Source organism: Thalassophryne amazonica, chromosome 17, assembly GCF_902500255.1.
Source record: "Thalassophryne amazonica chromosome 17, fThaAma1.1, whole genome shotgun sequence".
NCBI classification, from domain to species: domain Eukaryota; kingdom Metazoa; phylum Chordata; class Actinopteri; order Batrachoidiformes; family Batrachoididae; genus Thalassophryne; species Thalassophryne amazonica.
In genome coordinates this window covers 4,129,779-4,154,392 of record NC_047119.1, presented here as the reverse complement: position 1 = coordinate 4,154,392, position 24,614 = coordinate 4,129,779, and the positions used below count along the sequence as shown (strand labels likewise).

General features: G+C 41.9%; 1 protein-coding gene across 1 annotated transcript; it reads left to right on the top strand.

Moving 5' to 3' along the window:
• Window positions 1-1,387: 1,387 nt before the first annotated feature.
• On the top strand, window positions 1,388-22,761 carry LOC117530031 (protein strawberry notch homolog 1-like). The gene is given in 31 exon segments (XM_034192970.1): window positions 1,388-1,469; window positions 4,565-4,699; window positions 4,852-4,886; window positions 4,888-4,948; window positions 5,129-5,248; window positions 5,250-5,357; window positions 6,529-6,652; window positions 8,416-8,514; window positions 8,593-8,718; window positions 9,353-9,513; window positions 10,238-10,371; window positions 10,661-10,820; window positions 12,550-12,685; window positions 12,796-12,901; window positions 16,659-16,812; window positions 16,889-17,071; window positions 17,210-17,307; window positions 17,396-17,547; window positions 19,261-19,464; window positions 19,558-19,719; window positions 19,799-19,968; window positions 20,067-20,198; window positions 20,368-20,503; window positions 21,406-21,518; window positions 21,604-21,675; window positions 21,758-21,857; window positions 21,973-22,026; window positions 22,029-22,046; window positions 22,146-22,292; window positions 22,480-22,574; window positions 22,663-22,761. Coding segments are annotated over 31 exon segments (3,615 nt in total). The 5' UTR covers window positions 1,388-1,448.
• Window positions 22,762-24,614: the final 1,853 nt, after the last annotated feature.

The window sequence follows — 24,614 nt, the reverse complement described above, 5'->3', positions numbered from 1 at the left end:
AGTGGAGGGTGTGAAGGATGAGGGTGATTGTGCTCGTGTTTCCGCACCCTCACCAGGACCCTGGCAGCGCTGTTCTGGACATACTGGAGCTTTCTGAATGCTCCTGCCAGGGATCCCGATGAGGAGTGCCTTACAGTAGCCCAACCTGGAGGAGACAAAGGCATGGACGAGCTTCTCCGCAGCCGAAAGGGAAAGTGAAGAACAGAGTTTGGAAATATTACGGAGGTGGAAAAAGGAGGTTTTGCAGATGTTATTGACATGACTGTCAAAAGAAAGGTGGGGGTCAAACCTGACCCGGAGATTGGTAACAGAGGGAGAGAGGGGAATGCTGTGGCCAAAGAGAGAAATTGAATGAGACAGGAGTGGAGTTGGTGAGGAGTACTGGTTTGAATGGCTTCTGTTTTTGAGCCATTCAGCTGCAGGAAGTTCTGTCTCATCCATGCCCCTATCTCCTCCAGGCAGGAGTTGAGGCAGGAAATGGTGGCAGAGGAAGGAGCGGAGGGAGTGATCTTGATGTAGAGCTGTGTGTCGTCAGCATAGCAATGGAAGTGGATTCCATGCCTGCCAACGACACATTGGAGGGGAAGCATGTAAATGGTGAAGAGGGTGGGACCGAGCACGGAGCCCTGAAATGAGTATTTCCCAATGTTTAGTCTTACAGGTCTCTTCTTAAGTGTTTTTGAATGTCCTCAAAGGTTCCTGTCTGATTCCCTGAATTCGAAGAGTTTCCCTGGTTCGATGTGTTGACACTATTGATAATTCTGTATGTAATAATTAAATAAAGCAATTTTTTTTTTTTTTTTTTTGCAATGCAGCATTTTTTTTTTCATATTTTGAAAGATTATTGATTCAGGTTGTGTGTATTTGCCAACAGCGCCAATGTGTCAGGTCAAGAAGAGGGAACGAGGAAGTAGACAACGAAGAAGAAGATGAAGTCGTCACTTCCTACTAAGACCCTCGTGGGGTCACGTGATGGTGTATTAGCTCGCTGACTCTTCTATGTTTGTCGTTTATGTTAACCTGGTAGAAATGCTTTTTTCGTTGCCTTTATCGCTTCATTTTCGTCAAAGGACACCCTGCGCTTGCTCGAAGGCTCGTTTCGCGTCGACGCTGGCCGAGGAGTTTGACTTCGAGGACGGCGGCCTACACGTCACGTGGACCAGCATGCGCCGGAAGCGTTTGATAAAAGATGGCGTGCGCGCGGCGGAGCGAAAAGGACAACAAACCCCGAACTGCCGAGCGCCGCTGACCGGGCCCGAGGGACGTGTCAGGTGGGTTTATTTTAATCGGGCAGCGGTCTTAATTTAAGCTACAAAACGCTGTCGTATTCATAAAACGCTACATTTTCCTCTCTGTTGGTAAGGTGAAAATATTCCTTTCGTTTGTATTAAAATGAAGATGCGACAGCCGCCGCTTTAGCTGACTGCTAACGCGAGCTAGCCTCAGTGATGACCAGCACAGTCAACACTGTGAGTAACTAATTATTGCTCTTAAACTCGCATAGCAACCGCGTCCAGCGACAATGTCTAGATATTCTTGTTGGTGTTCGTTCTTTTTTACTGAATACTGGGCTGCGGGAGCTTGCTAACGCCGTTTATCCAGTTTTGCGTAAAACATCGCAAGTTCGCTAACGCCCATCGCAGTGTTAAACATAAGTTGGTCGACAACAAACAAACGTGTGATCCGTGTTTGAATATCATATGTTAAACGTGGTTAAAAGAGAATGACCTTTGTCACGCTAGTTCAGGCAGCCGAGTCACCGTGGTAGTAGTTATTTAACTGCTAAGTCGTCACCAATATTACGTGAGACGACTTGAGATTTTTAAGTAGAGAAATTGCTGGGCTCAGTTGTAAATTAGCTTCGTGGTTTGGTTTGGTTTCTGTCACTGTGTCTCGAGTTTACCTGCTTTAGCATTCGTCTCGTCGACAAGCTAACGTGGCTAAGCTGTGTCACCCTGTACTAACCAGGCCAGTTTAGCTAGTGCAACAGTGCGTTAAGGACTGGTTGGTGATTTATGATTTCTTCTGACCAGTGAAGACATCTGTGAGAATATCGTCAAATTGTTATACGCTGGAATAGTTTAAGTCATTGTTACAGTGGTTGTGCTGAGACCTACTGTTGAGTCCGAGAGACCAGGAAGTTGAATGGAGTAAAGGACAGCACTGGAAACACGTGTAGTGTTTTGGGTCATTGTGAACTCGTCTAGCATCAGCACTCGGGGTAAATGTTAACGGCTGTTAATGGACAAATATCTAGTCTAACAGTTTGCTGCGAGTAAGCAATCATAACTGTTCAAATTCCATAGATTGGTGGTTCATCTTTGCAGTGTTGGAGAATCTTTGAGACACTTATTTCAGTAAGTTAATCTTCATGACTTAAGCCCACTTCACACTGAGATTTCTAACCCTCTGTGATACAGGGTTCTTTGCCAGAAAGTTTTTAGTATAGTGGTGCTGTTGGCAATAAGCATCTCAGTTATGAGTGCACATGCGTGGGAGAACCTATAGCACTTCCGGGTTAACAGTCAACTACCCCAAATAATTTTCTGCAGGCTTAAACAGTACGGCTGGAGTTTGCATGTCTGCTTTTTTCTTCACTACTGTAACAATTATCCATGTTTTTGCTCAATCTTGTGTGGCTGAACAGTACTTGTCCCCTAAGAAGTTGACGGCAAGAGCACAGGACCACGTAACTAGTTAGTCTTCCAGAGTCTCGTTTGTTATCGGCATTAACCAGACAAATCGCTCCACCAACAAGAACAGTGAGAATAAAGTTGATGGGAGCAGAAGAGCTATCAGTCTGTTCATCCTTTCTGTCTCCGGGCCAGGTGAGGTTTCCCGTGTTGAGTCAGATTAATCCGCAGGCTTCTGGCGGTTGTCCTTCCGTCTCCACCCGATACACCGAACACTGCCCGGCCCAGGATGAGCCGGGCAGTGTTCGGCTCTAGTGCTAATAATAGCTCTAATTAGCACTAGAGCACAATAGGTGCTAATTAGAGCTATTGTTTAGTCCACTAGCCTATAGCAGTCCGGCCTCTCGGTAGAAGGGGTCTGGTTAGGTTTAAAAAACTCCAGCTTTTGTTGGCTTCTGTTTATTCTTCTCTACAAGAGTCAAGACAGAAGTCAGACTACCAGAGCAAGAATTTTAGCTGAGGAAGCTTCTGCGATTTGAAGCGAAACGTCCTCACGTCAAGCAACCCAGTCCAGTCGAAGATTCAAGCTTCTCTACTACTTAACAATGAAATACTATATTCGAATAATATAACATCATTCAAAACATAGACCCGGACGACATAAAAAGTGCTTATCGACTCAGTCCTTGATTAAGTTATTTGGGATTTATTTTCAAAACCTTTATTTTGAAGTTTTTTTCGGGGGGGGGGGGGGGGGGAGATCACCCCAAACACACACACACTGTCTGTATCCTTGTACTATTCTTCTTCAAGTTTTAACACTTAATTCAATAACTAATATTGTATTTCATTTGAATTTAACAAAGCATAGAATTAGTTTGTAGTTATCTTTACAAAACACACTAAGGAACGTTACCTTGCTCTATCACCAAATCCTACCAAGTTAGATAGTTAATGATAATAACCTTGAACAGTGTGAAGTTAATCATCAAATGAGTGCACCCAAATGTATTAACTAATATCTTTGCTCAACATCATTTTAATTTGATATGCCAACACCAAACCAAATCCAGTTCTTTATTATTTGCACTGCAATTGATATTTCCTCCTATAGAATAAAAAAAAACTTCCTACGGGCACTGCACTAGTTTAATAAACCTGCAGCGCTCTCTGCAGCAGCATTTGGATTATGGCCCCCTGACACTTGCACAACTTTAATGCATGCACATCGTCGTGATGATCCCATCCACTGTGTTCCCGGCTGGATGCCGTGCTTTGTTCCACCAGCCGCTGCGCGCTAGAAGCTGCATATATAAAATGATTTTCGTGGCAGAGTAATCATTTCTCTGCGAGTTAGCTGTTGAAAACGGCTCTAATTGTTTCCTGAATCAGAGTGCTCCAGCAGCAGCTGTTGAGTGCGTAGGCTGAATGGACAGAAAAGGCATTTTGAGAATTATTTGTCATGTTTACATTGTCATGGCTTGGTAAAACAGTTGCATGTTCTTTCCTTCTTGTGAGCAGCTGTAAAAATACGTTTATGACATATTTAACATCTCGTTATAATTGCTCAGACGAGCTACGCTCTGATGCAGTGCGCTGACGCATTCACTCGAACTGTTCACTTCTTTACTCCACTTGACGAGCTGCCACGTTGTGTTGGCAAGTAGAATGCGCAATGTTGCACAACGTTTATGCGTGGAAGATTTATTGAACATTTCAAAATTCTCTTTGCACAGTTGCATGCGCCGGCACCATCTCTAGTGTTCAGTATACACCCATTAAAGATGAGTTTACTCTCAGGCACAACACAGGGCGTGCAAGTGCCAGGGGGCCTTTACTCTCCATAGCTTAGCAATGCGTTTTTTTTTTTTTTTTTGGAAGGTTGGTTACAGTGGTAAGAGAAACCCTACAATGACTATTTTATCCTGCAGATGGATCCTGGACAGGATTTGCTGCTTACAGCCCTCAGTGAAAGTGGCATTTGCCCAAATGATATAGGCCTGTTCGATGTTGACTCTCAGGATGCTGATTCTCAGGATGTTGCACAGCCCTCTACAACCCAACAAGTAAGATGATCTCAGCAACGGCTTGCCAATCAGCATGATGTTTTTTGGGGCGGGGGGTGGTTTGGTTGCATTCCCAGGCGTAACATTTTTCTTAGAAGGTATTGTTTTAAATGATTCCCTCATTAATGTTGTAATTTCTGTCTTTCTTCCAGTCTATCTCCATTAGTGCCCTCGATGTTGGTTGGGGCAGACATGGTGGAAGCTGTTCGGCCCCAGCCTGCTGCTCCAGTCCCCATAGTTGCTATTAGGGTGAGATTACAATACAAAACCCTGTGATTGGGGTGGGTTAGGTCTAGATCTTAATCAGTGTATAGTGCTTAGAGAGGACTGTGACTTTTGGCACTATTGATAATTTTGACAGTATTTTCATTTTCCATGTTTGTGACAAGTTTATTTCTTTGCCTAACATCTCACTAATCTTTTCACCAGCACAAACCTCAGCCAACGACCACCACATTTGTCTTAAATCAACTAAATCAGTTGCCATCAATAGGAGCCGCTGTGACAAAGCAGTCGGCTACAAATCCTATTAAGCGAACAGTAACTGTAAACCAAGGTGGTACAGGTTACTAGTTCAGCCCTGCGAGGTTCGGCGACTACTTCCTCCACAAGTATTCCTGCTTCAGTAACCACAGTAGTGCCTTCTAACAGTGACCAGGTAAGTTTGTAGAAGCTGTGTGTGTGTCGTCTTCATAAAATAGATTTTATTTAATACATTACAAAGTAGGGATAACCCACTTTCGTTTTTGTTTTTCTGTGGCAGAGTACTGTAATTTCCGGACTATACATAGCACACCTGAATATTAGCCGCACCCAGCAATTTTAGAAAGAAAAAATAAATTGTACATAATAGGCCGCACTGGTCTAAGCTGTGGGTCTCCCCGTTGTAAACATGATATATTTACATAGATAGGCATTAGACAAAGTTTTTTTGTTTTTTTTTTTTTTTTTTTTTTTTTTTCCCTGAAAAAAGATATTCGCCCTTGTCTAACTCGGGCGAATATCTGTCTTGTGGTGACTGGGCATGGACGTCCGGGGCCTCTGAAAATACATACCGCACGACAACTGCATGTTATTTGCATTATTACACTTACTGAGATACTAACACTGGAATCACAGTAACAATATTTAATGTCATTTCAAAATGCATGAGACCCAGCAACGCGTACATAAAAAGTTGGCTCACTTTAACTTTTGACATTTTGGGCTGGTACCTGACGCGCCTGCTCTCCAAATTCACCAGTGCATCCTCATCAAGCTGCTGCTTTGGCTGCTGTTCATTGTCGTACTATCCATGATAAAATCATCCGGAATTCCATATTGTGACGAACACGTACTTCTCACCTTTTCATCTTTTCCTCTGCGGACAGTTCTTGGGCTGCGCGCTATGACGTTATCAGTTTATGCACAGCGGGCGGTATTGGGATGACAGTTTGTTAATTTAGGTATTTCATGGCAAACATTTACCATCAATAAATAAAAAGGCAAACTACTTGTGTAGCAGAGCAGCGGTGAAAATTTTGAACTTACTTGCAGATCTTGGGTTAGAACCACTATGCAGTCTCCTCTTGGCAAATTTGCAGAGCAAAATTTGCAGTCCACTTTACTTTTATCTTCATTGATTAAAATCTATATAAACAGCTGAATTCTTTGCACCTTACTGTCCTTCTGCCACTAAGTTAAGTACTGCAAGTATAGATTGCAAAAAGCAGTATCTGAACAGTATTCCTAACGTGACTGTGGCATTAGGGCATCTCTAGCACAGAGAAATATTTCAGTGCATGGGGTGGCGGCTCTGCTGATTCTCCTACACTTGTTTTCCTCATCAGACTCAGTTGAAAGACCTTCTCAAGTCCAGCAATGTGAAGGGCAGCAGTTTGATGGAGCTCATGAAGCTGAAGCCTCCATCTGATATTGCTACACCAGTGGCAACTGCAACGGCCACAATTCCAAGTAGGTTATCCAAATGTGCAGTTAAGACAGTGTTGCTATTTTGTACATGCTGTACCTATTGTTGGTGGAACAACACAGTTTATTATATTGAGAGAATTTTTTGATAACTAACGTACTTAACAACCATGTACTCGAGTTGCATGACATAAAACTTAATCATAACTTAGATTTAGGCTGTTAGTGACTAGCCGATGAGAGCACCGATATTACTTTGTGCACTTCCATGACCGATATCAATCAGGCATGTGAGAATTGTGTATTTACACATGTTTTAAATATGTAATTGTCCTCCAGCTGCTCCTGGACCTCTCAGCTGGAGGACACATTCTGTGTTTGGAAGGAGGTGAACTGACAACATTTCTCTGTGAGGCGCGTGTCTCTGCCTGCTGTCCCTCACGTGGAAATATAAAAAACATCTTTCACCTTTGTGCTGGGCTGCAGCGGCTGGACACAGCGCACCTCCTCCATGTCTTTATTGACGTCAGGCATTTTTCCGCACTGAGTACAGGTCAGCGATGGTAGCGCAGTGATAAAGTGTCCCATCTGGTAATCAGAGCTTACGGGTTTAAATCCTGTAAGTGATATTTTTTTTAACTGTGGGGTTGTGTATTGCGTCCCGTTTTATGTATTATTTAATCAACCAGTGATATTCACTAATTATATGCTGTTTTTTATTTTATTCTCCACATCAGCGGGTGTGATGTGGTGCAGTCACTCGCGCTGTGTTCCTGCTCGAAAGATACTGCCCGCGTGGAGGAACCGTCACACCGGCATCGTGCACGCCTGCCCGTCTGTGCGATGTTTTTGTGGTTTGTTTATATGAGCTGTTTTGTCGTGAGTCACTCTTGAGTTGTACTTATCGTACTATGTGTGGAAGCACACTAAAATGAGCTGTGTCGTGTTGGAAAATGTTGATCTGCTGCAGAAAGAGGATTTAAACGTGATCATGGATAAAATCAAATGGGGCTGGTTTGTTCGTGCTAACACGTACACCGGTAAAGCTCAATTTGCGACGGTATAATCAGGCATGAACATCCGCAAATCATCAGACACAACAGGGTTATTCCCTAAATGTGTCATGACTATACATCATGTTGCCTGTAATAGCAGAAAATGTTTCCAATGCTGTTTGTGAAATTACATTTTTGAATCGCTTGGGAAAAATCACCTCACGTAAGCACAAAATGACTTGCGGCATTTGAGTTTCTACAAAAAACATAGGCGTCTCTCTTGAGCATGTCTTCAAGTTGCTACTTGAAATTGTGCAGTTTGATGGGTAATGGACATCAGTCTACTGTCTAAATACTTCTGGATCTGGCTAAAATAATACATGTTGTATTGCAACACTTTTCACAATAATCACTTAATTTTTCATCAAATTCTGCACCCCTGTTACTGACAGACACTTGTATACAGTGCTGTGAACAAGTAGTCACTTTCTTGATTTCTTTTCTATGAATGTCTCATTTGAAAATGTTTATTTAATCAAAGGCGACCAAAAACACACAAAATAGTGTTTTAAAGCAACTATTTTTGAATGAAGCAAAGGTTGTATCACATTTTATATCTATGGGGGAAAAAATAATTTCCAAAACAGAAAAAGATCACACTAACTCAAGTTCCAACACTTAAATTGCCTTGTTCTCATTTTGCCTGCCTTGAATGAAATTTTCTAGGTTTCTAATGAGAACTTTAAAGCTGCTGCGTGTGAAGTGTATTACCTTTTAGATTGTAATTGGTAACATCTCTGTTGGTGTTTTCAGATGAAATGAATAATGGCATAAAGAAGGAAGTGTTGGTAAGGATGCAGGTCAAGTCTGGCCTGGTGATGACAGTAACTTCAGAACTTTATGCAGTGTCTGGTAAGTATTAATAAATGTAACATGTTAATTTACAGTACTGCTGCACTCAAGTTGATACTTCTGATTGATTATATTTAGATCATTCTGAAAGTGAGGTGTGTTCACAGAAACCCCCTACAGTAAAGGAAGAGGATGAGCCTGAGGAGGAAGAGGAGGAGGAGCTGGGACATGCTGAGACTTATGCAGAGTACATGCCATTGAAATGTAAGAATGTCTTCATGGAGACGGTCAAGGATGTGTAATTTCAACAGAATCATGATTTCCGTGGTTTAGTTGTGTAACTGATCATAGTTGATTGTATGTATCTCTCTGGTCTGGTTTTGCCATGTCAAGGTTTTGTATGGTTTTTCAAATTGTATTAGTGCAGTTGAGAATATTGAAGAATCTTAAGCAGAACTTGGATGCCATTACTGCACAACATGTAATAAGCCACTGTTTAGGGACAGATGTATATTATTAATGGATTGGCACATGTGTAACTTTGCAAATAAATACTCAGACTGCTCTGTTTCACAAAATTTTCTCACAAATGTCTATAGAATTTCTTCAATCATTGTTCTAAAATGCGAGTCACATCCTTGTCTGGTATTACAGTATGTCAGTTTATTCTTAGTTTTGGGAGTTTACTGATTTCATAAAATTCAAAATATTAATTAGAAAAAAAGAATAGAGCTTGATGGCAGTATCCTTGCTAAAACAGTGTAGATGTGATAGGGAAGTGTAGCTAATGTAAGAATTCTGATTTTTTTTTTTTGTTTTGTTTTTTTTTGTTCCAGTTGCAAAAGTATTTTATTGCCGTTTGTAACTTGATCATTGACTGATCATTATGTCAATGCAGTGAAGATTGGGCTGCGTCATCCCGATCCTGTCGTGGAGACCAGTTCCCTGTCCAGTGTCAGCCCTCCAGATGTGTGGTACAGACTGTCCATCGCAGAAGAAATCATAGATCGAGGTTGCCTCTCTGCTTTGCAGCTGGAAGCAATTACGTATGCAGCTCAGGTTAGCATTCTGCTTATGATCTTCTCAAGTACATGATTGTGTTTTACGGGTGTGGCTGTTTACATATAACCTGGCTAAAGACTTTACAATTTGAGCTTTTTCTCCTGCACATATTCGATTTTAATCTGGTTAGTGTATTATTTTGTAGTTTTAATTACTTTCTCTGATTATTAGTGTTACAACACAACAATGATTTTAAACAGCATGGAAGATTCTTGAATTTGACGGAATTCAGGGTGAACCCACTGACTTGGTGTTGGGGTATGTAACACATCCCGACAGCTTTTTCCCCACGATGCGCCCGGACACCCCTACTACACATTTATCTTGTAGACGTGTCTTAATATTGGTGGCAGTTAAAGGTGTTTAATATAATTAATATTTTTAATATATTTAATGTTCCCCATTATATAAGTAGCCCGTGGGTCTGTTTGCGATTAAAAACATCTGAACACTTCTGCGTTTTTGTATGTGACGGGTGTGTTTGCCATGTGTACAGTAGTGCATGTGTGTTTTTTTTGTTGTTTTTTTTTTTAATAATAGAATCTAAGGTATTACATCTGTACGTGCCTCTGGGCTATGTGTGTGCACCAGCTGATTTTTTGACTGACTGCCATTTTTTTAAAACATTGTTCAGGATAGTTTAAATTTAGGTTAGAATTGTCACTTCTGGAAATGCCTGGTTATGGAAAGTGAACGTTTCTCTTTGCTCTTTGTACCACAGCAACATGAAACATTCCTCCCTAATGGTGAGACGAGCTGCATATTGATTGGTGATGGAGCCGGAGTTGGGAAAGGTCGGACCATTGCAGGGATCATCTATGAGAATTACCTTTTAGGCAGGAAACGATCTCTCTGGTAATTTGATTCTTTTATTTTCAACACTTATTCACCTAATTCTTAATAATCATGTATATTGCCTTCATTGTGGAACCTCATAAATATGCTCTTTTGTTCAGGTTTAGGTGTCTCAAATGACCTTGAAATATGATGCTGAACGGGATTAAGGGATATAGGAGCAAAAAAACATTCAGGTTCAATGCACTAACAAGTAAGGCTGGCGTCTGACGGTGGAAATGGCAAAGTGAATGTTGCACTGAACATGTAATTTAATACGCATCTGATTTGTTTTGTTGGGTTTTTTTAGTTCAAATATGGCAAATCTCCTCAAACACAATGGGAGTGTGAAGAAAGGTGTGATCTTCGCCACCTACTCCTCACTGATAGGAGAGAGTCAGTCTGGAGGAAAGTACAAGACAAGATTTCAACAGCTCCTCCACTGGTGTGGGGAGGACTTTGATGGAGTTGTATCCTTTCATACGCTTTTTTTTGGGGGGGTGGGTGGGGGGGGGGTGGTGTAATATAATGAGGTAGATGTCTCGGGGACAGTATTCAAAAGTTTTGGATTTGCTCATTTTGGTTCGATTTTGTTTTTACACACTTGCACTTCCTGTTAGTCTTATATACAATGCATCTGGAAAGTATTCACAGAGCTTCACTTTTTTCACGTTTTCTTAGTCTTCTTTGTCTTTCGGCTGTTCCCGTTAGGGGTCGCCACAGCAGATCAATCGTTTCCATCTCACCCTGTCCTCTGTATCTTCCTCTGTCATACCAACCACCTGCATGTCCTCTCTCAGCACATCCATGAACCTCCTCTTTGGTCTCCCTCTTCTCCTCCTGCCTGGTGGCTCCATCCTCAGCATCCTTCTCCCTATATACCCTGGGTCCCTCCTCTGCACATGTCCAAACCATCTCAATCTGACCTCTCTGACTTTGTCTCCAAACCGTCCCACCTGAGCTGTCCCTCTGATATGTTCATTCCTAATCTTGTCCATTCTTGTCACTCCCAAAGAGAATCTCAACATGTTCAGCTCTGCCTCCTGTCTTTTTGTTAGTGCCACTGTCTCTAAACCATACAACATAGCTGGTCTCATTACTGTTTTGTAAACTTTCCCCTTCACTCTTGCTGATATTCTTCGGTCACAAATCACTCCTGCCACCTTTCTCCACCCACTCACCCTGCCTGCACTCTTCTTCACCTCTACCACACTCTCCATTACTTTGAACAGTTGACCCCAAATATTTAAACTCATCTACTTTCACCACTTCTACTCCTTGTAACTGCACTATTCCACTCGGCTCCCTCTTTCACACACATGTACTCAGTCTTGCTTCTACTGACTTTCATTCCCCTTCTCTCCAAAGCATATCTCCACTTCTCCAGACTAGACTCAACTTGCTCTCTACTCTCACTACAGATTACAATGTCATCTGCAAACATCATAGTCCATGGGGACTCTTGTCTGATCTCATCCGTCAACCTGTCCATCACCACTGCAAACAAGAAAGGACTCAGAGCTGATCCTTGGTGTAATCCCACCTCCACCTTGAATGAGTCTGTCATTCCGACTGCGCATCTCACCGCTGTCACACTATTCTTGTACATGTCCTGCACTACCCTAACATACTTCTCTGCCACTCCAGACTTCCTCATACAATACCACAACTCTTCTCTTGGCACCCTATCATAAGCTTTTTCTAAGTCCACAAACACACAGTGTAACTCTTTCTGTCCTTCTCTGTACTTTTCCAATAGTATTCTCAGAGCAAACATTGCATCTATAATGCTCTTCATCGGCATGAAACCATATTGCTGCTTACAGTATTATTCCAAAATAAAAAAAGCTGGGGGAGGTGTGTGTGGATCGGGAGGTCTGGGCGGCTTTGCTTGAGCTGCTGCCCCCGCGACCCGACTCCGGATAAAGCGGAAGAAATGGATGGATGGATAAAAAAATAAATAAATTCCTGAGTGTTGACTCATGTCCCTACTCATCTTGGTTGCTATGATGTCTGATAGGAGCTTCAATGCTGTGGAGAGGCAGGTAATGTGCCAGTAGTTGGAGGGTGTCATACCCTTGGGGGTCTTTCATGATCAGAATTGTCCTGCTGTGTGTTAGCCAGTCGGGGGAGTACCTGGTGTTCTGGACTGTCTTCTGTCAGGGTGGCGGTTGTTTTCCTTAACCAAATGTCTTTAAGATAGTCTATGATGAGTGTCACAAAGCCAAAAACGTGTGCCCTATTGGATCATCTAAACCAACTAAAACTGGCCTTGCAGTTTTGGAGTTGCAGAACAAACTGCCCAAAGCTCGGGTGGTGTATGCAAGTGCTACAGGTCAGGCAAATAATGAAGTGGAATAGTTTATTGGCTTTATTTCCAGCAGTTAATCTGTGCAGACACTGCAGATGTGGTAAAACAAATACCTACTGCTTTTTCCTGTCTAGGTGCTTCTGAACCACGAAATATGGCTTACATGAACCGTCTGGGCATCTGGGGGCATAAAACCCCTTTCCGAGAATTTGGCAACTTTATCCAAGCTGTGGAGCGGAGGTGAGCTTCTGTTTACTGTTCGATGCAACACAGTTGTAAGCCAACAGGTTCATAACTGGCTGTAAACATTTCACCACTGTACTCTGATCAGTTGATCATCACTGTTCACACATAGATGTTTGCAGTGTACAGTTTCATTTACCAGTCATCTCTGGACTATTGCCCCTCATAGATCTACTACAGTTTCCTCACACAGTGTGGTCATAGCCTGTGCTTCCAGGCACTGATTACTTTCAGTGTTACAGTACATACAGAGCTTGGCAAAAAGGCTTTTTCTTACTTTGCCCCTTCAACCTGGAACAGGATCTGAAGTTGTCCAGTTTGATTCCAATGGGGGATTTCACTTATTTTAAGGACACTTGGAAAAATCCCTGGAAACTTGTTCCTTATTCTAGTATTTTAATCTTTCTGTTTAGCACTTTGATTTTACTGAGTTACTGCCCTTTATTGTTATCATACAGAATCTACAATGAGATTGGAGATATTCTCCTTTTTCTCTGCAAACAGATTGTTGAATGAAAAACAAGTAGTTATAAGAAAGTATAGGTACCAATTATATACAAGATTAAATCTTACAGGACAGTGCAATTGAAAATCTTGATGTACAATATAAGATAAAGGATAATAAGAAATATATAATATATATTTGGGGGTCGTTTTGACCGTTGGGATTTTTCTGTAATTATTGTATGGCTTTTGCCTTGGAATATAAAGCGCCTTGGGGCAACTGTTGATTTGGCGCTATATAAATAAAATTGATTTGTTATTGTATGTACTGAAACGGGTCTCTCTTGGGAATGAGACTCTTGTCTCAATGAGACTAGTAAGTACCTTTGCTACAGCAGGTACAGTAGTGTTCAGAATAATAGTAGTGCTATGTGACTAAAAAGATGAATCCAGGTTTTGAGTATACGAGGTCTGTTAGAAAAGTATCGGACCTTTTTTATTTTTTTCAAAAACCATATGGATTTGAATCACGTGTGATTGCATCAGCCAAGCTTGAACCTTCGTGCGCATGCGTGAGTTTTTTTTCCATGCCTGTCGGTTGCATCATTCGCCTGTGAGCAGGCTTTGAGTGAGCACTGGTCCACCTCTCTCGTCGTCAAGGAATGATTTGGAGCTTTGCTGCATCAATTTTTTCCTGAAACTGTGAGAGACCTCCAGGTGGACACCATTCGGAAAATTAATATGGCTTTCAGGGATGATTTTATGGGGATTACACAGATTGAGTGCTCCAGCCGGTTTAAAGACCGCCCACAGCGTCTGAGAGCGCGGCGTGCTCCGAGCGCCGATCGACAGCTCAAACCCGCTAAAACAACCAGATCATTTCCAACGTGAAGGCTTTGTTGATCCGGGACGTCGTCTGACTTTCACAAAAAGGCAGAAGGCGTGGACATCAGCACTTTTTCGGCACATTCCACTGTTACAGGAGTTTTTTGTTTTTTTTTTTCCATGGAAAAAGGCGGATGAATGTGCCACCGTGCCGCTCATGACGTGGGACAAAACCACCTCTGTGTTGATCTTTCAGGTGGCTTTCAGACGGCTTCCGGTTGCTTTTCAGTCGTGTGAATATCCGAGAAATTGAGCATGAGCTGGACATGCCCCAACATGTCCTGTGAGGCTTCATCACAGCGTTTCTTTGCGCCATGCGGCTGCGCCGCGACGCACAGGATTCCTCCACTCCTCTTTCCATGACAAAAACTCGGGTAACAGTGGAATGTGCCGTTCACTTCTAAACTGGACGCTGTCTTGATCCGGTATGTCGTCTGACTAGCACAGGAATTGTGAAAAGACGTGGACATCAGCACTTTTTCGGCACATTGAGACAGGCGTTCCGCCATTTCCTTAACGAGAGGGGTGGACCAGTGCTCACTCAAAGCCTGCTCACAGGCGAATGACGCAACCGACAGGCGTGAAAAACTCACGCATGCGCACGAAGGTTCAAGCTTGGCTGATGCAATCACACGTGATTCAAATCCATATGGTTTTTGAAAAAAATAAAAAGATCCAATACTTTTCTAACAGACCTCGTGTTTTGTTACATGGGAAACAAGGTACCAGTAGATTCTCACAAATCCAACAAGACCAAGCATTCATGATATGCACACTCTTAAGGCTATGAAATTGGGCTATTTAGTAAAAAAAAATAGAAAAGGGGTGTTCACAATAATAGCATCTGCTGTTGACGCTACAAACTCAAAACTATTATGTTCAAACTGCTTTTTTAGCAATCCTGTTAATCACTAAACTAGTATTTAGTTGTATAACCACAGTTTTTCATGATTTCTTTACATCTGCGAGGCATTCATTTTGTTGGTTTGGAACCAAGATTTAGCTGGTTTACTAGTGTGCTTGGGGTCATTGTCTTGTTGAAACACCCATTTCAAGGGCATGTCCTCTTCAGCATAAGGCAACATGACCTCTTCAAGTATTTTGACATATCCAAACTGATCCATGATACCTGGTATGCGATATATAGGCCCAACACCATAGTAGGAGAAACATGCCCATATCATGATGCTTGCACCACCATGCTTCACTGTGAACTGTGGCTTGAATTCAGAGTTTGGGGGTTGTCTCACAAACTGTCTGCGGCCCTTGGACCCAAAAAGAACAATTTTACTCTCATCAGTCCACAAAATATTCCTCCATTTCTCTTTAGGCCAGTTGATGTGTTCTTTGGCAAATTGTAACCTCTTTTGCATGTCTTTTATTTAACAGAGGGACTTTGCGGGGGTTTCTTGCAAATAAATTAGCTTCACACAGGCATCTTCTAACTGTCTCAGCACTTACAGGTAACTCCAGACTGTCTTTGATCATCCTGGAGCTGATCAGTGGGTGAGCCTTTGCCATTCTGGTTATTCTTCTATCCATTTTGATGGTTGTTTTCCATTTTCTTCCACGCTTCTCCGGTTTTTCAACTTTTTAATCAAACTACGCTGTTCTTCTGAACAATGTCTTGAACGTCCCATTTTCCTCAGGCTTTCAAAGAGAAAAACATGTTCAACAGGCTGGCTTCATCCTTAAATAGGGGACACCTGATTCACACCTGTTTGTTCCACAAAATTGACGAACTCACTGACTGAATGCCACACTACTATTATTGTGAACACCCCCTTTTCTACTTTATTTACTAACAGCCCAATTTCATAGCCTTAAGAGTGTGCATATCATGAATGCTTGGTCTTGTTGGATTTGTGAGAATCTACTGGTACCTTGTTTCCCATGTAACAATAAGAAATATACTCAAAACCTGGATTAATCTTTTTAGTCATAGCACTACTATTATTCTGAACACTACTGTAGATCTGCATGCTGATATTTGGCACAGGTTTTACACCTGGTGCCCTTCCTGACAGAAGTCCACATTATATGGAAAATGTGGCGAAGTGGAGTTTGAACTGCACTGAAACTAAGCACACTTGCGCACCACTCCTGCTCAAAGTAAGTCCCTTTGGCTGCTCCCTTGTTTTCACTTGGGGGTCACTACAGCAGATCCAAGGCAGGTAGATCTGCATGCTGATTTGGCACAGGTTTTACACCAGATGCCCTTCCTGACACAATTCCACATTACATGGAGAAATGTGGCGGGGTGGGTTTTGAACTACACTGAAACCAAGTGAACTAACCACTTGGCCACCACCCCTGCCTGTGTCTCAGTGAGACTACCTGTATAAATAATGGATTAACAAAAAAAAATCCATAAGTTGAGAAATTTGAAAAATGATTAACTTGCATGATGTTCATGTCTCCTCAGAGGTGTTGGCGCCATGGAAATAGTAGCCATGGATATGAAACTAAGAGGGATGTACATTGCAAGACAATTGAGTTTTACAGGCGTAACTTTCAAGATTGAAGAGGTTCCGCTGACTCAGCAGTACATCAACATGTACAACAAATCTGTACATTTGGTAAGTAATATTTAAAGAGCTTTCTGCTCGTGGTTTTATTTGCACCTGAAATTGCTCCATTACGTTTGTGTGTCAGTGGGTGAACGCTCGTGAGAAATTCCAGCAGGCTGCTAACCTGATGGATGCAGAACAACGCATGAAAAAGTCCATGTGGGGTCAGTTCTGGTCTGCACACCAGAGGTTCTTCAAATACCTCTGTATTGCCTCCAAAGTTCGCAGAGTGGTTCAGCTGGCCAGACAGGAGGTCCAGCATGGGAAGGTAATACGACCCTTGGAACGGTCGTTGAATATGTGCACATCTTCATCTTTGGGTGAAGGTGATGGATGTGTAACTCCTCAGTACATCAGTGATAAGTTATCTGTGACATACTGACAAGCGCCCCCCCCCAAATATCAGTGTGTGGTGATAGGTCTTCAGTCCACTGGAGAAGCAAGAACACTTGAAGCCTTAGAGGAAGGCGGCGGCGAGCTCAATGACTTTGTGTCAACGGCAAAGTATGTAGTAACTAAGCTACAACTGAACAATTAAAAAAAAATTGACACTTTATTTTAAAAGTTGTGTTCATTGTAAATGTTGTTGCAGAGGTGTGCTGCAGTCCCTGATTGAGAAACACTTCCCAGCTCCTGACAGACAGAAGCTCTATAGCCTGCTCGGTATTGATCTTTCGGCGAAGAAAACCTCTGAGCCCGGTGACACTGGTGCAAAACCTGAACAGAGAGTCAACAAAAGGAAAGGTAGTGAAAACACATTGTTCCAGATCAAAGTTGTCTTCATAGCAGGAGAATTTCTACATGCACTCACAGAATTGTGGCATTTGATGTTCAGCATGATGCAGTTGTACAGTGCATTAATTATTGCAGTATTTGATCATGACTTAATATTCAATGTTGTGGGTGTGGAGATGTCCATGAAAATACAGTACTAGTGAAATGTTTGGACACATTTCCCCATTCCATCAAATGGGGAAATGTGCGGATTGGTGCGCCCTGCTCTTAGTAATTGCCTATAGACTGGGCTGGGCCCGGGTGAGTAGAGCACTCAGATGCTTGCTTGGGGGGGTTTAACCAGAATTAAAGGCTGAATAGTGTTTGTGGCTGGAGGTGGTCCCATAAGTTTTTGTTGGTTGTGCAAATTGATTGCAAACTCAAAAAAACTGTTGCGCATTGTTACGAAATCTTTGCAAGGCTCGTGTTTTGGAGCCGGTATCCTAAATACGGTATGAAATGTACACCAGAAAGAGAATGTCAGTTTGGAATAAAATTAAGCATAGATTGTGTTCGTCAGGATGATGCCAGAAATGTTGCCGTATTGCAAATTTGTAATGGCAAAGTAAAAACATTGGTTTGCGGCATTTTGAAATCTGTGCAGGGCATTCAAAGCATTGTTTGACATTTGTATCAAAAGGAAGATGTACAGAGCCTGAACCTGGTGAATGGGTCACAAGTGTGCATCCACGTGAAAATATGAATTCCACATTAAATGATAGTCATCACATGTTCTCCGCGTGCACTAAAATGTACCACAGTTTCCTGAGTACAAATTACATGTTTAAAAACTACGTTGTGCTCTCTTAAGTTGCACTTTTTTTTTTTTTCCCCTGTTATCAGCTCTTTAATTTGTGGTTTTTGTGAATTGTTGTGCCCTTATTGGAGTTTATTTTTTGTGCTTTGATTCCTGTTAAAGCCTTATATAAATAATTACTGTGTGTGCACGCGCGCATCAATACTTATATCAGTACTCTGGAAAATGAGATGTTTTTGCTTTTATAATACCAAGGTAGATAAATGTGTAGCAGGAACCAGCAGGTAGCTCAGTGGATAAGGAGCTGACCTGCCAATATGTAGACCTAGGTTCAAATCCCGCTCATGCTACCTCTCTGTCCTTGGGCAAGATATTTTCATCTGGATTGTCTCATTCGACCCAATTGTAACTGGGTCCCGGCCTCAGCTTCATGCTATGGAATCCGGTGACACGAACGGACGTCAGAGCAGATACAGGACTGATTGATGTCTTACCTCAGGGAATGTCACATGCAGCAGATGCATAAAATGTATTTTCATGACAAATCTGCAAGAAAATTAGAGATTTAGGAGATGGGAATCATTCAGATTACCGGGTGACAACGTCATATTAAATGGGAAGCTAATCATTAGCCATTGAACCTGGTGGGGCTTAATTGTAAAAGTGTTAGGCTGGCCCACGGTCCAACGGGATGTTGGAGATAAACTAACAAAAGTCTTAAAACATTTTATCAGGAAGTTGTTTATGAACATGAATGTTCCCAGTTAATCGTCACGTTGTTGAATATCAGTGCAGGTGGCAGTAAGGGGGGATGTTGTGTGAAGAGAAATGAATCTTCTAACTGAAGTCTTTGATCTTTTGAGGAGAGTTGCTTTCGGAAAAGTCTGTAGTTTTGGTTTTTATAATTCTATATCGTTGTCATTCAGGTTCAGACATAAAACAACCGAAAAAGAGGCCCCGCATGCACGGGGGTTTATCGGGTAGCAGTTCAGAGGACAGCCAGTCAGAAGACATGGACAAAGACTCCGGTAAAGAGTATGACAGTGATGACAGCTTGAAGTCTGTCAGCTCAGCCGATGAAGACGATGACTTCAACCCATTCAGAGATGAGTCTGACGACGATGAAGACGGTGAGAATTGTGAATTCATTTTCGGGTGGTCGTTATTGTTGCGTGTAGACTAATCTTGGTTGTCCTCTGATCTTTATGCATTTCTTTGCTCAGATCCTTGGCTTATCAGAAAAGGTCCAAAGAAAGCAAAAGATAAGAAAAAGAGAAGGAAAAGTATCGATCCAGATTCCATTCAAAGTGCCTTGTTAGCCTCTGGGCTCGGCTCCACCAGACTGGTCTTTACTGCCTCTAACCCCCCTAGTGCACCGACTGCAGGTAAGCGCATTACCCGAAGGCAGAGCAGGTTTGGACTACTTTTGTCTAAATAGATAACATGTTTTTGTTTGTTCCCAAGTCAAAGCAGAGAGTGAGGATAGCTGTCTAACAAGTCACGATGCAGTGGAACTAGCCCAGAAAATGAAAAAAGAACTGTTGGAAAGGCTTGAAGAACTGTCTGAGGATCTCCCTCCCAACACACTAGATGAACTAATAGATGAACTTGGAGGGCCTGAAAATGTAGCAGAGGTATCAGTCTGTTTCTGACATCAAATATAATTCAGTTCTTTTTGTAATGTTGGTCACAAATAGATTTTACATTAATTCGTTCTTCAAATGTGTTTCAGATGACGGGCCGGAAGGGTCGTGTGGTCAGCAATGACGATGGCAGTATCTGCTATGAGTCTCGCTCTGAGATGGATGTCCCAGTGGAAATCCTCAATCTTACAGAGAAGCAGAGATTTATGAATGGAGAAAAGGTAATGCCTCTGTTATTCCAAAAAGGAGCTGTGGCAGATTTGGTTCTTCATTGATGGTGTAAAACTGGGGTTAGGGTTAGCAGTGCCTTCATTGCCAAACATTCCAGGAGAGAAACAATAATAAGTTGATTCCATAATCATGAATGCTGATAACTTTTCTTCCATACAGAACATAGCCATCATCTCAGAGGCTGCAAGTTCAGGGATTTCCCTGCAGGCAGACCGACGAGTGAAGAACCAGCGGAGAAGAGTCCATATGACGCTCGAGTTGCCTTGGAGTGCAGACAGAGCTATACAACAGTTTGGTGAGTTGACCCCAACGAGTGGTGATCAACTATAATTTCTTAAGAAACCATTGCAATAATAGTTGTAGCTTGTCAAATTGAAATTGATTTTGTTCTTTTCATTTTTCACCATAAATTGACATATTTGGGTTTTGATGATATTGCCGTTGTCTGGGGCACTATGTAGTTCATGTTAATTTCTTGTGATTATTTAATCGACACCTCAGTGGAAATTTGAATTTTGTACTCTGCCCTCTATATGACCCAACCAGCCACATTAAACTTTACAATTTAGCCTTCTGTAACTGATCTATTTAGCGTTAAATGTAACCCACCTTTTTTAAAATAAACTAGATAAAAAAATCTAGTCATCTCTAAATGGCATTTTCAACCTTAATATAGCAGCCGACAATTATTTTCTGTCTCGACTTCGTGCCATAACGGCATAGTGTAAAAAGAATTAAAGTAATACTCCTCTGTTTATCTGAGCTTTTCTGTCCCTTATTTACATAATCAGGACAGCTACAAATGCACGTTCAGTATGAGATTCTGGTGTGTACTCATTTTGTGTATGAGTGCCACCCTTTGAACCACCCAAAGCTTACGAGACCGTGGCACTCACTGCATAGATGTTGCATTTATTCAAGATGGCAGTCAGTAGTGACTTCCAAAAACCATGATGAGGCTAAAAATGTGGGTTTTCCTTCATGGAAATCTGTTCTACCTGGTAATGCTCCAACTGACATTCCTTCTGCTGAACATGGAAAAGGATTAGCAGAGGAGGAAAGCTTTTGTTTTGATCCTGATCAGCAGAGCAAGTGACAAGACTTATTTCCCCTTGTTAGAATAACTGGAGAAGTAACCTTTTATAGAGCTGTGATGTAAAATGTTACAAATGCTCTTCTTTGTTTCCTTTGGTTCAGGGAGAACTCACAGGTCCAACCAGGTCACAGCTCCAGAATATGTTTTCCTCATATCTGAACTTGCAGGAGAACAGAGATTTGCATCCATTGTTGCCAAAAGATTAGAAAGCTTGGTAATGACTGTTGGTTTCAAACAAGCATTTAAAGGAATTCAAATCTAGAGACTAAATATTTATAGCCTGTATTTGTTTTTAATAGGGTGCTCTCACTCATGGAGATCGAAGAGCAACGGAAACCCGAGATCTCAGCAGGTTCAACTTTGACAACAAAGTAAGCACATTCACAATTTGTCTATAAAATTCTTCAGTTGTCTCCATGGGGACAGTCACTAACTTGTTGATCTTCGCTTCAGTATGGGAGAAATGCTCTGGAAATTGTGATGAAGTCTATTGTAAAGCTTGATGTTCCATTGGTGTCCCCGTCTTCAGACTTTAAAGGGGATTTCTTCAAAGGTTTGTATTCCACAAAATGACATTGTCACAATCTTTTGTTTGGTACATTGACCGTTCACACTCTGCTGTCGACATATTTCTGGTTTTCCTGTCTGACTTTTTGTTCCGTTTGTAGAAATTCAAAACGGACTAATAGGTGTGGGTCTCATAAATGTTGAGGACAGATCTGGCTTTTGTCACTGGATAAAGGTGATAAGCTATCATCATATTGAATAACTTCTCAGCTGTACTTAACTGTGGAAAGCTTGAAAAACACATTCAGTGACTTAATTTTCTTTACTGCTACAGACCACAACAACATTGGGAAGTTTCTTAACCGTATTTTGGGCATGGAGGTTCAGCAGCAGAATGCCTTGTTCCAGTATTTTTCTGATACACTAGCTGCAGTTATTCAGGAAGCAAAGAAGAATGGGAGATATGACATGGGCATTCTTGGTAAGATGGTCATCAAGTCTGTTACTGTTAAACCAAATGTGCACATGCAGAAGAGAAAAGTGCTTTAATTTCTTTATCTCCCTCCATAATCTTGTGCTGACATAACTGGACTTAAGTGCTGCATTGGAGTGAGAATGTATTCAGTTTGAATGAAATTAAAATGTGACACAAGCTGATCTCCTCTTAGATCTGGGTTCTGGTGACGAGAAGGTGAAGAAGGTGGACTGCAGAAAATTCCTAACACCAGGCTATACAACATCAGGACACGTTGAACTCTACACCGTATGCTAAGAAACATTTATATAAGTATTATTTTTGACTTGAGGTATGTTTGGAGCTTACAGTACCTGGCTTCCTGCTGCTGTCACAGGTCAGTGTGGAGAGGGGGATGTCATGGGAGGAAGCAACTCATCTTTGGGCAGAACAGAATGGACCAGATGATGGCTTCTATGTCCAGGTATGGGCTTAGCAGTATTCCATACTATATATTTTCCATGTTTGATTAGTTCATACACACAAAAATCTGTACGTTGCCAAGTGTGCACAGGAACAAGAATTGCACCTGAGTGATAAACTTTATTGGACATTTATGTGGATGATGACAACACTTTTAAACATTAGATGACAGAATAGGTTTTGTTTGCTCAGGAAGGTGCATGCTTTGCCAAAATCATGTTTTGTGCAGTATATATATACTCAACAAAAATAAATGCAACACTTTTGGTTTTGCTCCCATTTTGTATGAGATGAACTCAAAGATCTAAACTTTTCCCACATACACAATATCACCATTTCCCTCAATATTGTTCACAAACCAGTCTAAATCTGTGATAGTGAGCACTTCTCCTTTGCTGAGATAATCCATCCCACCTCACAGGTGTGCTATATCAAGATGCTGATTAGACACCATGATTAGTGCACAGGTGTGCCTTAGACTGCCCACAATAAAAGGACACTCTGAAAGGTGCAGTTTTGTTTTATTGGGGGGGGGGGGATACCAGTCAGTATCTGGTGTGACCACCATTTGCCTCATGCAGTGCAACACATCTTCATCGCATAAAGTTGATCAGTTGTCAATTGTGGCCTGTGGAATGTTGGTCCACTCCTCTTCAATGGCTGTGCGAAGTTGCGACGACAAACTGGAGTCAGGTCGAGACCCCGATGAGGATGACGAGCATGCAGATGAGCTTCCCTGAACGGTTTCTGACAGTTTGTGCAGAAATTCTTTGCTTATGCAAACCGATTGTTCCAGCAGCTGTCCGAGTGGCTGGTCTCAGACGATCTTGGAGTGAACATGCTGGATGTGGAGGTCCTGGGCTGGTGTGGTTACACGTGGTCTGCGGTTGTGAGGCTGGTTGGATGTACTGCCAAATTCTCTGAAACGCCTTTGGGACGGCTTATGGTAGAGAAATGAACATTCAATACACGAGCAACAGCTCTGGTTGACATTCCTGCTGTCAGCATGCCAATTGCACGCTCCCTCAAATCTTGCGACATCTGTGGCATTGTGCTGTGTGATAAAACTGCACCTTTCAGAGTGGCCTTTTATTGTGGGCAGTCTAAGGCACCCTGTGCACTAATCATGGTGTCTAATCAGCATCTTGATATGGCACACCTGTGAGGTGGGATGGATTATCTCAGCAAAGGAGAAGTGCTCACTATCACAGATTTAGACTGGTTTTGAACAATATTTGAGGGAAATGTGATATTGTGTATTAGAAAAAGTTTTAGATCTTTGAGTTCATCTCATACAAAATGGGAGCAAACCAAAAGTGTTGCGTTTAATTTTTGTTGAGTGTATATATAATATATATATATATATATATTATATATATATATATATAGTATATATTGTTGTATGTATGTATGTATGTATGTATGCGTGTATGTATATACGAGGTCTGTTAAAAGTATCTGACCTTATTATTTTTTTCAAAAACCATATGGATTTGAATCACGTGTGATTGCGTCAGCCAAGCTTGAACCTTCATGCGCATGCGTGAGTTTTTTCATGCCTGTCGGTTGCTTCATTCGCCTGTGAGCAGGCTTTGTGTGAGCACTAGTCCACCCCTCGTCTATTTTATTGCGAATAAATGTCTGAATGATTTGGATCTTGCTGCATCAGTGTTTTTTTTTCAGAAACTGTAAGAGACCTCCAGGTGGACACCGTTCAAAAAATTAATATGGCTTTCAGGGACGATTTTATGGGGATTAAACAGATTACAGGGTGTTACTGCCCTTTAAGGACGGCCCACAACTGCTGAGAGCGCAGCGCACTCCCAGCGCCGATGGACAGGCTGACACCCCGCACAAACAACCAGA